Raw genomic sequence first — 13,248 nt, 5'->3', positions numbered from 1 at the left:
CCCTGTTAGACATCACCCCTGTTAGACATCACCCCGTAAACATCAGCCCTGTTAGACATCACCCCGTTAGACATCACCCCGTTAGACATCACCCCGTTAGACATCACCCCGTTAGACATCACCCCGTTAGACATCACCCCGTTAGACATCACCCCGTTAGACATCACCCCGTTAGACATCACCCCGTTAACCCAGCCCTGTTAGACATCACCCCGTTAACCCAGCCCTGTTAGACATCACCCTGTTAGACATCACCCTGTTAGACATCACCCTGTTAGACATCACCCCGTTAGACATCACCCCGTTAGACATCACCCCGTTAGACATCACCCCGTTAGACATCACCCCGTTAACCCAGCCCTGTTAGACATCACCCCGTTAACCCAGCCCTGTTAGACATCACCCTGTTAGACATCACCCCGTTAACCCAGCCCTGTTAGACATCACCCCGTTAGACATCACCCCGTTAGACATCACCCCGTTAGACATCACCCCGTTAGACATCACCCCGTTAGACATCACCCCGTTAGACATCACCCCGTTAACCCAGCCCTGTTAGACATCACCCTGTTAACCCAGCCCTGTTAGACATCACCCCGTTAGACATCACCCCGTAAGACATCACCCCGTTAGACATCACCCCGTTAGACATCACCCCGTTAGACATCACCCCGTTAGACATCACCCCGTTAACCCAGCCCCGTTAGACATCACGCCGTTAGACATCACCCCGTTAACCCAGCCCTGTTAGACATCACCCCGTTAACCCAGCCCTGTTAGACATCACCCCGTTAGACATCACCCCGTTAGACATCACCCCGTTAGACATCACCCCGTTAGACATCACCCCATTAACCCAGCCCTGTTAGACATCACCCCGTTAGACATCACCCCGTTAGACATCACCCTGTTAACCCAGCCCTGTTAGACATCACCCTGTTAACACAGCCCTGTTAGACATCACCCTGTTAACACAGCCCTGGTAGACATCACCCTGTTAACACAGCCCTGTGTTGGAGTGTTTTACAGCTTGATAACAAATATTTAATAAAAGCTCTGACGAAGGCCAAGAGGCTGACATGTGAGCTTCAATATAAATAAGTGATAACAGCAAGAGCAGCGTGAGGGTTTCTCTGTATGCGAACATAATAAAGGTATTCAATTCAATAAAAAAAGGATATAAAATAAAAATAAGAGAGCCGCACACTCTAGGACAGGGATCATCAACTAGACTCAGCCGGGGGACGTTTTATTTCTTGAGCGGATGGTTGGGGGGCCGGAACATAATTACAAATAATTTGTAGACTGCAAATTGACTGCAAGAAGCCCAAACATATATAATATTGGACTAAAACATAATAATTTCAAACCTTGCTTACATTTGTATATGATCACATCTTTCTATTATGAGTGGAAATACTTGGGGACAGATTTCCCAAATTAAAATCAATTGGAGCTGATTTCCTGGTGTTTTTACAGTTTGTTATGTCCTACAATGAAAATGCAACAATTCTTATTTTTTATTTTTGTTTTTTTTTGCTCAGAAAACTTGGGGGGCCAAATAAAACCACCGGCCCGCGGGTTGGGAAACCTTCTCTAGGAGCTCAGATGCAATAATTTAATAACCAACGTTTCGACCGACAAGCTGTCTTCATCAGGGTAAATTAATACTAGCCATACATATATATATATATATATATATATATTTTTTTTTTTTGTATTTATATGTATGTATATATATTTGCAAACAAAATATATGGGGGATTGGAAGAGATGCAGACAATTACATTAAATGGAAGCTTCAATCTATCTGCAATATTAAAGCTGATCTACCCCCTAAAACACTAAAAATATCTATATACTTTCCTTTTTTTGTGTGTGTTCTACTCCGCTAGCCAGCACCTCGCCTAAGCAGTGTTTCTTTCGCCTCTATATTCAATTTAATTCAAAACAACTTTATTTGTCCACTTAGGACAACTACTATGTGGGCTATGTGAAGACGATACACTCTGTACTATTTAAAGGATTGTGTGTGAGTCAGAGAAAGAGTCACGGTGTATTAGAGCCTGCGTGTGTTGATATGTTCCTACCCTGGGCACTATCTGAGACAGCTGTTGGAGGTCCATCTGGTCCACCTCCTCTCCAGACAGAGACTGAGAGCCCTTGGTGTAGATTCCCAGACGGCCCGCTGAGGACACACAAGGACACACATACACACACGCACGGTCAGACTGCATCCCCATTTCATCATATATTTTATGCAGAAACTTCTCTCGGAGGTTAGAAGAGAGGGATTACAAGTTACAAGAGGGAGATTATAAAACGGAGATTACAAGTTACAAAAGGGAGATTACAAGTTACAAGAGGGAGAGAGAGATGTAGATAGACAGGAAAACAAAGTGGTCCTCACCTATGGACACAGCGGTCTCCTGGGAGTCTCCAGTGATCATCTTGATGGCCACTCCTGAGCTAATGAGAGTTCCCACAGCCTCTTTGACCCCTGACCTGGGCGGATCGATGATGCCCACCAGGCCCAGGAACGACAGGTTGCCCATCTCCGAACCCGACGCAAACGCCAGAACTGCGGCGGAAAACAACACAGAAGATTAAATTGTTGTTACTTTAGCGAAAATAGGGCTTTACTTGGAATCGGGCCAATGACACTGGCCACTTGCACCTCCAACCCCACTTTACCTCTGAGGCCCGAGGATCCCATGTAACTCTTCTGCTGCTGGTAGAGCTCCCTCTGCTGGTGGTTGAGAGGTAGTGTTGCACCTCTGCTGTGATAGTAGCTACAGAAGCGGATGACCTGCTCATAAGCCCCCTTCATGTAATACACACCTGGCTGGTCCTGAGGTAACAACACATCACCAAGGAGAGAAAACACCATGATACACTCATTGCACTGAACCTCATAGGACAACACTACTACAGATATAATGGCTCTTTGCGTGTGTACATGTTACATAGAGGAGACAGTGCAGTGAATGTGGAAAGGCATAAGGATGTTGGTGCTCTGGGCAGACCTGCTGAGTGCGGTGGACACAGCGGACGGCCATCCACTTCTGTTCTGAACTGAAAGGGTTTTCCTCCAGACGTACATACTCCTGCTGCTGCCCTTCTAGACCCATCTGCAGGAAACACACACGTTGGTGACCGCCTTGTGTTCACCTTTGTGTGTGTGTGTGTGTGTGTGTGTGTGTGTGTGTGTGTGCCAGAGAGAGTGAGCGTGTGAATCTGCATGATAGTTTCTCCCTCTCTAGGGACTGCTTAGTTTTCTAGTCACATCTTCTCAGCCCAATTTAGCTGTGCATGACCCGTGGGAGTGTTTATTCTCGCTGGTGACACACAGTCATCGAACCGAGTCTGGAAGTGTCTCACACACACAACCATATGCAAACACACACACACACACGTCACAAGAGTTTCCATCTCCAATTGCAATTACGACAGCGTTGTCATGTCACACAGTGTTACCAAGGCAGTCGCTCCCACGGGGCATGAGACTAGGTCCTGTCAGTATACTGTTTGTTTGTGATACTGTGTGTTAATAATCTGAAGGGTCTCACAGACACACATATAACCCCTGTGTGTTAATAATCTGAAGGGTCTCACAGACACACATATAACCCCTGTGTGTTAATAATCTGAAGGGGTCTCACAGACACACACATAACCCCTGTGTGTTAATAATCTGAAGGGGTCTCACAGACACACACATAACCCCTGTGTGTTAATAATCTGAAGGGTCTCACAGACACACATATAACCCCTGTGTGTTAATAATCTGAAGGGTCTCACAGACACACATATAACCCCTGTGTGTTAATAATCTGAAGGGTCTCACAGACACACATATAACCCCTGTGTGTTAATAATCTGAAGGGGTCACAGACACACACATAACCCCTGTGTGTTAATAATCTGAAGGGGTCTCACAGACACACATATAACCCCTGTGTGTTAATAATCTGAAGGGGTCTCACAGACACACATATAACCCCTGTGTGTTAATAATCTGAAGTAGTCTCACAGACACACATACAGTGGGGAAAAAAAGTATTTAGTCAGCCACCAATTGTGCAAGTTCTCCCACTTAAAAAGATGAGGCCTGTAATTTTCATCATAGGTACACGTCAACTATGACAGACAATGAGATTTTTTTCTCCAGAAAATCACATTGTAGGATTTTTATGAATTTATTTGCAAATTATGGTGGAAAATAAGTATTTGGTCAATAACAAAAGTTTCTCAATACTTTGTTATATACCCTTTGTTGGCAATGACACAGGTCAAACGTTTTCTGTAAGTCTTCACAAGGTTTTCACACACTGTTGCTGGTATTTTGGCACATTCCTCCATGCAGATCTCCTCTAGAGCAGTGATGTTTTGGGGCTGTCGCTGGGCAACACGGACTTTCAACTACCTCCAAAGATTTTCTATGGGGTTGAGATCTGGAGACTGGCTAGGCTACTCCAGGACCTTGAAATGCTTCTTACGAAGCCACTCCTTCGTTGCCCGGGCGGTGTGTTTGGGATCATTGTCATGCTGAAAGACCCAGCCACGTTTCATCTTCAATGCCCTTGCTGATGGAAGGAGGTTTTCACTCAAAATCTCACGATACATGGCCCCATTCATTCTTTCCTTTACACGGATCAGTCGTCCTGGTCCCTTTGCAGAAAAACAGCCCCAAAGCATGATGTTTCCACCCCCATGCTTCACAGTAGGTATGGTGTTCTTTGGATGCAACTCAGCATTCTTTGTCCTCCAAACACGACGAGTTCAGTTTTTACCAAAAAGTTATATTTTGATTTCATCTGACCATATGACATTCACCCAATCCTCTTCTGGATCATCCAAATGCACTCTAGCAAACTTCAGACGGGCCTGGACATGTACTGGCTTAAGCAGGGGGACACGTCTGGCACTGCAGGATTTGAGTCCCTGGCGGCGTAGTGTGTTACTGATGGTAGGCTTTGTTACTTTGGTCCCAGCTCTCTGCAGGTCATTCACTAGGTCCCCCCGTGTGGTTCTGGGATTTTTTGCTCACCGTTCTTGTGATCATTTTGACCCCCACGGGGTGAGATCTTGCGTGGAGCCCCAGATCGAGGGAGATTATCAGTGGTCTTGTATGTCTTCCATTTCCTAATAATTGCTCCCACAGTTGATTTCTTCAAACCAAGCTGCTTACCTATTGCAGATTCAGTCTTCCCAGCCTGGTGCAGGTCTACAATTTTGTTTCTGGTGTCCTTTGACAGCTCTTTGGTCTTGGCCATAGTGGAGTTTGGAGTGTGACTGTTTGAGGTTGTGGACAGGTGTCTTTTATACTGATAACAAGTTCAAACAGGTACCATTAATACAGGTAACGAGTGGAGGACAGAGGAGCCTCTTAAAGAAGAAGTTACAGGTCTGTGAGAGCCAGAAATCTTGCTTGTTTGTAGGTGACCAAATACTTATTTTCCACCATAATTTGCAACTAAATTCATAAAAAATCCTACAATGTGATTTTCTGGATTTTTTTTTCTCAATTTGTCTGTCATAGTTGACGTGTACCTATGATGAAAATTACAGGCCTCTCTCATCTTTTTAAGTAGGAGAACTTGCACAATTGGTGACTGACTAAATACTTTTTTCCCCCACTGTATAACCCCTGTGTGTTAATAATCTGAAGGGGTCTCACAGACACACACATAACCCCTGTGTGTTAATAATCTGAAGGGGTCTCACAGACACACATATAACCCCTGTGTGTTAATAATCTGAAGGGGTCTCACAGACACACACATAACCCCTGTGTGTTAATAATCTGAAGGGGTCTCACAGACACACATATAACCCCTGTGTGTTAATAATCTGAAGGGTCTCACAGACACACATATAACCCCTGTGTGTTAATAATCTGAAGGGGTCTCACAGACACACACATAACCCCTGTGTGTTAATAATCTGAAGGGGTCTCACAGACACACATATAACCCCTGTGTGTTCTTATTGTTTTGTAGCCAGGGTGCTAACGGCATCAGCTAGCAATGTAATGTGTATATACACGTGTGTGTGTGTGTGTGTGTGTGTGTGTGTGCGCGCGCATGTATGTGTGTACCTTCATGGCCAGGGCGATGAGGGCCCCCTCAGTGGGGCGTCCCATCAGGGTGTTGTTCCTGATGACAGCGTCGTTGCATATGCAACCAGCCTATAAGATAGCAGAAGGACAAGAGGTTATGACATCACATATGGTAGCCCAGATCCCTTTACCCATGCCATCGTAGAGGGACAGTTCACCACATTTTCTGTGCCTATCCTGCAATTTCAAATTAGTGCAGATAAAGGAGAAGTAGTAACTTTAGACTATTGAGATTTACCCCAACGACCACATATCTGTCCCAGTTTCTCTCACCTCTACAATCTTGCTGACGGAGGTGTTGGAGAAGCCATGGATCTCCTCCCCATGCAGTAACACCTCCCCGGCTCCGTTGTAACCCACGCCCGTCACCTAGCAGAGAGGACAACATGGAGGTCACAGGAAAAACAATGAAGATCAACAAACATCCCCCAAAAAATATTTGTGATGTAAGCCCTTATTTCACCAGGTAAATTGACTGTGAACACATTCTCATTTACAGTAACGACCAGTAGGGACTGGGCAGGAGGAACTAGCCTCACACACAGTGTACCTCAACATGTAGTCCATCGGCGGTGAACAAGTGAGTGACGGTCATCTCGTTCTTGGTCAGAGTCCCTGTCTTGTCTGAGCAGATGACGTTGCAGCAGCCTGGATGATGAAGGAAGTGATGGGGTGAAGTTAAACTAGACAGACCCAGATACACACACCAGAGCTGGGCTCATTTCACATCCACCAGACCCTACCAAGTGTCTCCACGATGGGCAGCTTCTTGATGATGGCCCTCTTCTTGACCATCCTCATCACTCCCAGGGCCAAGGTGACCGTCACCACGATGGGTAGACCCTCAGGGATGGCTGCCACCGCCAGGCTGGGGTGAGAGGGGAGGGGTGGAAGAGAGAGGAGAGGAGCGTGGGAAAACCGCTGTCTTTACTTGAAGAGAGTACAGTGTACATTGGCATTCATACCAACTTCATTCACAACACCTCACTTCACCTTCCAGTAAGATGTGAGCAAAGAACACCACAATAATGAAAATACAGGTTGAGCAAGGTTATCTGCACACCCCCTGAGGTACTGACAGTGCAAGGGAAGTGATAAGGAATGCTAAAATCTCTGAACTCACCGTTTTGCTAAATCAACACAATGACATAGCACCAATTGTGTGATAGCAATACATAGTGTTTTTTTACTTAAAAAATAACAAAATGCACTGACATGACAGGAAGTGTCACACTGAATTAATTAGTGTTATCAAAAGATCCCTCACACAACCCTCATGGCATTCTGCCCTGGGGAACACTAAACATACTGTTTTGTTGGATTAAACTTGATCCCGTTTATTAGTCTATGGTAGAGAATATGCCCACATATTGGGATACGTTGACAATGACAGAAACATTGTCAAGGGCAACACACTGTATTATTTGCATATATAGAATATACAAATTGAGGCTTACCTGACACCGATGGTGAACATGTCTAATAAGCGTTTCCCCTGGAGCCAACCAACCAGCATGATCACCCCTGAAACCCATGGCAACACTCATTAGTGGTGGTTAGCCATGTACTGGCTTGGAGCATTAACTGTATATATACAGTATTAACTGGCTGGGAGCATTAACAGTATATAGACAGTATTAACTGGCTGGGAGCATTAACAGTATATATACAGTATTAACTGGCTGGGAGCATTAACAGTATATATACAGTATCAATACTGGCTGAAAGCATTAACAGTATATAGACAGTATTAACTGGCTGGGAGCATTAACAGTATATAGACAGTATTAACTGGCTGGGAGCATTAACAGTATATTGACAGTATTAACTGGCTGGGAGCATTAACAGTATATATACAGTATTAACTGGCTGGAAGCATTAACAGTATATATACACAGTATTAACTGGCTGGGAGCATTAACAGTATATATACACAGTATTAACTGGCTGGGAGCATTAACAGTATATATACAGTATTAACTGGCTGGGAGCATTAACAGTATATATACAGTATTAACTGGCTGGGAGCATTAACAGTATATAGACAGTATTAACTGGCTGGGAGCATTAACAGTATATATACAGTATTAACTGGCTGGGAGCATTAACAGTATATAGACAGTATTAACTGTCTGGGAGCATTAACAGTATATAGACAGTATTAACTGGCTGGGAGCATTAACAGTATATATACAGTATTAACTGGCTGGGAGCATTAACAGTATATATACACAGTATTAACTGGCTGGGAGCATTAACAGTATATATACAGTATTAACTGGCTGGGAGCATTAACAGTATATAGACAGTATTAAATGGCTGGGAGCATTAACAGTATATATACAGTATTAACTGGCTGGGAGCATTAACAGTATATATACACAGTATTAACTGGCTGGGAGCATTAACAGTATATATACAGTATTAACTGGCTGGAAGCATTAACAGTATATATACAGTATTAACAGTATATATACAGTATTAACTGGCTGGGAGCATTAACAGTATATAGACAGTATTAACTGGCTGGGAGCATTAACAGTATATATACACAGTATTAACTGGCTGGGAGCATTAACAGTATATATACAGTATTAACTGGCTGGAAGCATTAACAGTATATAGACAGTATTAACTGGCTTGGAGCATTAACAGTGTATAGACAGTATTAACTGGCTTGGAGCATTAACAGTGTATAGACAGTATTAACTGGCTGGGAGCATTAACAGTATATATACAGTATTAACTGGCTGGAAGCATTAACAGTATATAGACAGTATTAACTGGCTTGGAGCATTAACAGTGTATAGACAGTATTAACTGGCTGGGAGCATTAACAGTATATATACAGTATTAACTGGCTGGGAGCATTAACAGTATATATACAGTATTAACTGGCTGGAAGCATTAACAGTATATAGACAGTATTAACTGGCTTGGAGCATTAACAGTGTTAGGGTTCTCCCCAGGATTATTTAACAAGGTGGTGCTGCTGAGTACTTTGTTTTTGAACACCTGTAACAGCCATTTCCTGCAATCTAGAGCAAGTTTTTTTTTCTTAATGATAACAAATAAATTACAAAATATTTATAATTATTTTTATTTTGTATGATTATATAGTGGCACAGCCAGTCCAGAAGGTGGCGCAGCGCCCCTCCTACATTCTTTGGGGAGAACTCGAGTATACTGAATATATAATATACCTGTATATACAGTATAAACTGGCTATAGAAAATGCCTCTAGGAGAGGTAAACAAGAACATTCCTTTGGTAACGTACCATATATAATACTGTATATGCCATTAAGCAGACTAAGTCACTTTTTATCCAAAGCGACTTAGTCCTGGCGTTGCAAGCGCCATGCTCTACTAACTGAGCCACACATGACTACGAGAACAAGTGCATGTTTTAGAACAAAAAAATATAAATTACCTATGATTCCAAAGGAATAGAGCGAGAGCTGTTTTCCAAGCAGGTCCATGCTTTTCTGTAAAGGTGTTTTAGGGGCTTCCTCTGCTTGCATCATCTTAAAAACCTCTCCAAATTCAGAATTTTCTCCTGTTCCTATGACGATACCCTATAAAGACAAAAACTAAAAAGGTTACACAATGATATAAGACGTTATAATCACAATCTGTAACTTTAATTTCCAGCAAGAAGTTCTGCTCCATCACTTATTGGTAAACTGTTGGGATGGGTCGTGGTGACATTGTGGTACCTTGGCTTTGCCACATCGCACCAGGGTTCCCATGAAGGACACATTGCTGCGGGAGGTGATGTCATTGTTGGTGGGCTGGTGGGACGTGCACTTGGAGCAGGGTGTGGTCTCTCCTGTCAGACTGGACTCATCCACTGATAGGTCAGTTGCCTGGGAGAGAAAGAGGGGTAGAAGGGTCGCTCACTATGGCCAGCCACTTCAGCAATTATTTTGCTGACAGCTAGTGAAGTCTTTATTACATCTAGGCACCTTCCAGATCTGTGTTTAAGTGGAAGGGTGACGACGACGGTATCTTTTTATAGCTTCTGAACGGGTGTGTGTGTATAATATACCTCAAAGAGTCGTAGATCAGCCGGGACTCTCTCCCCAACAGAGAGACAGACAGTGTCTCCAGGGACCAGCTCCCGAGCCAGCATGCGCTCCAGGTGTCCTTCCCTCACACTAGAGAGGGGGGGGGGAGAGATGGAGAGAGCGAGAGAGACAGAAACGGAGAGAGCGAGAGAGATATGGATAGAGAGAGAGTGTGTGTGAGCGACAGAGATTGCGTGAGCAACAGAGAGACCGCGTGAGAAGGAGAGCGAGAGAGCGCGAGAAGAGACAGAGAGAGAGGAGAGAGACAAAAGAGGGAATTGAAATTTCAAGCCAGGCTGTAAATCAGGCAATGACCAGTGTAATGCTACAGTGTGCAAGCTATCCTACACTATGCTAGTTCCATCACCAGTATCCAAGGGCAACAGCTTGTAACAGCCTGGGGATATGGAAGAGAGAGTGTGTGAGTATTTTGTGGGGAGGGGGGGGACTTGTGTTTGAAGTGCAAATCTGGCCCTCTGGATCATGTTTGAAGTGGAAATGACATCCATTACATCCATGTCCCCTTTTCACTTGTTTCAGGAGGTACCAGTGCTTTCTTTATCCCAGGACGTGTGCACTAAGTCTATGGGAGTGACGTTGGTCCTAAACTGCTTCCACGGTGTTAGACTGTCATTCCATTTGTAGATACAATTAGTGATGGGTGATTAAGAATAACATAACAGAGCATTAGAGCTGAGAGAGGCATTTCTCACCAGTGGCATTCTGGAGGCACAAGTTTTCCCAGCTCTTCAAGGGACTTCTCGGAGCGGTATTCCTACAGAGAAACAGAGAGAGCAGGGCTGAAACAACTCTCTATGAATGTCTTTGATCAGTTTTCATGCCCCTCATAAATGATGGAACAGCCATGCATTTCCAATGTTCTCTCTACGGAGACGAGCCACACACACACACACAGCCGTCTGTTCTGTTCCACTGTGATCTATTAGGCAACTGGCTTAGTATTCTGAGAATACACCATGACATCTGCTGAGAAACACACTTACTGACTCCCTGTGAAAACTAACACAGTCCACAGTGAAGGCAGATAAAGAGGTCTTACCTGGACAAAGGCAACTGTAACCACTATTATAATGGCCTGTCAAAGGGGGGCGGAGAGAGAGAGAGAGAGAGAGAGAGAAGGATAATAGGTTAGTGCTTAACTCTCCATTCTCTGTAGTACCCAGTCTAATCCGTTGTCACCGACACATTTATGGAGCACCATGGAATTACTCACAGTACTAAATGGTATAATTGAAATAATAATGGTGATCCCTTACCACTGTGATGCTGATGGCGTCATCAAACTGGTGCATGAGCACACTGATGACAGCAGAGGCCAGTAGCAACATGATGAGAGGGTCCTTAAACTGGAGAGAGAGTGAGAGAGACAGAGAGAAAGCCATCATTGAGCTGTTGCACTGCACGATCAATACCAATGTTCCACATCTGATATGATGGGTAGTGACTTTGTACAAAGGGACTCTGTACAGAGAAAGTCGGAAGCCCATTAATTTGTCATACAGGTCCCGAAAGCACCTGGAACGTTTTCTGTCACACACACACACACAGTCTACTGTATCTCAATGACACAGTAATACTTTCAGTGACACAGAAAACCTCCAACACAGTAGCTACACAGTCAGAGACATCTGCACTAGGCTCCACAGCCATGACTACATCTCCTCTACATGTGAAACCTTGCTGGCAGACAGAGAGAGAGTAATGGCTGAATGTAGCCTGGTTCCTCTCTAGGTTTCTTCCTAGGTTCCTGCCGTTCTAGGGAGCTTTTCCTAGCCACCGTGCTTCTACATCTGCATTGCTTGCTCTTTGGGGTTTTAGGCTGACTTTAGAGGAGAGGGGAGACTCACTAATCTATAAATCACCTTGCATCATAAATAACTACTCAATATTATTTGTAGATCAGTCAGTCGGTCACAATTTACCCATTATACATCATGGTTTGATGCTCTCAAACACAGCCACTGACTGCACAGTGGGAGAACAGGCCCAATCTGTCATGTCTGGGCAAGCCACTAATTAGCCAGCCAATGGCGCTGTGTTGCTGTCGCTCCCTTTGACAGGATAATTGAGGCAGCGTGGGGAGCGAACAAAGCACTGAGTCTACAGTAATTAGTGTGCTCAATACTTACATAGCGGTTAGAAATCAGGTACGAGTGACATTAGTGTTTGATTAAAGGCCTCCAGAGCCCTGATTTCCTGGTTACTTCTGACAGGAACAGGAGCCTCCTATAGGCCAATTACCTTCATAAATGCTGACATCACACTCTGGGACTTTTGAGGTGCAAATAATCACGCTGTCTCTCCTGTACACACAGTTACCTCTGCAGTCAGTAGGGCTGCCTGTAGTCTACTAGCATATGGAATACAACTGTTCTATGGTTGTCTGTTTTGCCTTGCACTTGAATTAACACAAGGACATCACAGTCCTTGACTATGTATGCGCTTCCACCCAGGCACCCACTGTTGGCCTCTCAGAGGGATGGATTCAACACCACTATGTACCCACTGTTGGCCTCTCAGAGGGATGGATTCAACACCACTATGTACCCACTGTTGGCCTCTCAGAGGGATGGATTCAACACCACTATGTACCCACTGCTGGCCTCTCAGAGGGATGGATTCAACACCACTATGTACCCACTGTTGGCCTCTCAGAGGGATGGATTCAACACCACTATGTACCCACTGTTGGCCTCTTGTCACACTCCCACTGCAGAGGGATGGATTCAACACCACTATGTACCCACTGCTGGCCTCTCAGAGTGATGGATTCAACACCACTATGTACCCACTGTTGGCCTCTCAGAGGGATGGATTCAACACCACTATGTACCCACTGTTGGCCTCTCAGAGGGATGGATTCAACACCACTATGTACCCACTGCTGGCCTCTCTGAGTGATGGATTCAACACCACTATGTACCCACTGTTGGCCTCTCAGAGGGATGGATTCAACACCACTATGTACCCACTGCTGGCCTCTTTCACACTTTACCCACTGCTGGCCTCTCAGAGTGATGGATTCAACACCACTATG

At 44.5% G+C, this 13,248-nt stretch overlaps 1 protein-coding gene across 3 annotated transcripts in view; it reads right to left on the bottom strand.

The window, feature by feature from the left end:
- LOC121543271 (calcium-transporting ATPase type 2C member 1) overlaps positions 1–13,248 on the bottom strand; it is a 42,505-nt gene that overhangs the window by 6,950 nt on the left and 22,307 nt on the right. For all 3 annotated transcript variants that reach the window (XM_045225759.1, XM_045225755.1, XM_045225754.1), the window contains 15 exons: positions 11,468–11,557; positions 11,251–11,286; positions 10,904–10,965; positions 10,172–10,280; positions 9,840–9,989; positions 9,554–9,698; positions 7,579–7,645; positions 6,865–6,989; positions 6,672–6,769; positions 6,395–6,490; positions 6,101–6,190; positions 3,027–3,131; positions 2,695–2,851; positions 2,411–2,581; positions 2,091–2,188 (listed from right to left, as the gene is read on the bottom strand). In XM_045225759.1, the coding sequence (XP_045081694.1) occupies positions 2,091–2,188; positions 2,411–2,581; positions 2,695–2,851; positions 3,027–3,131; positions 6,101–6,190; positions 6,395–6,490; positions 6,672–6,769; positions 6,865–6,989; positions 7,579–7,645; positions 9,554–9,698; positions 9,840–9,989; positions 10,172–10,280; positions 10,904–10,965; positions 11,251–11,286; positions 11,468–11,557 (1,599 nt within the window). The remainder of the gene's footprint in view (positions 1–2,090; positions 2,189–2,410; positions 2,582–2,694; positions 2,852–3,026; positions 3,132–6,100; positions 6,191–6,394; positions 6,491–6,671; positions 6,770–6,864; positions 6,990–7,578; positions 7,646–9,553; positions 9,699–9,839; positions 9,990–10,171; positions 10,281–10,903; positions 10,966–11,250; positions 11,287–11,467; positions 11,558–13,248) is intronic.

The sequence above is a fragment of the Coregonus clupeaformis genome, chromosome 2 (genome assembly GCF_020615455.1).
Source record: "Coregonus clupeaformis isolate EN_2021a chromosome 2, ASM2061545v1, whole genome shotgun sequence".
Taxonomy (NCBI): Eukaryota; Metazoa; Chordata; class Actinopteri; order Salmoniformes; family Salmonidae; genus Coregonus; species Coregonus clupeaformis.
This window is presented reverse-complemented; position numbering and strand designations above follow the sequence as displayed.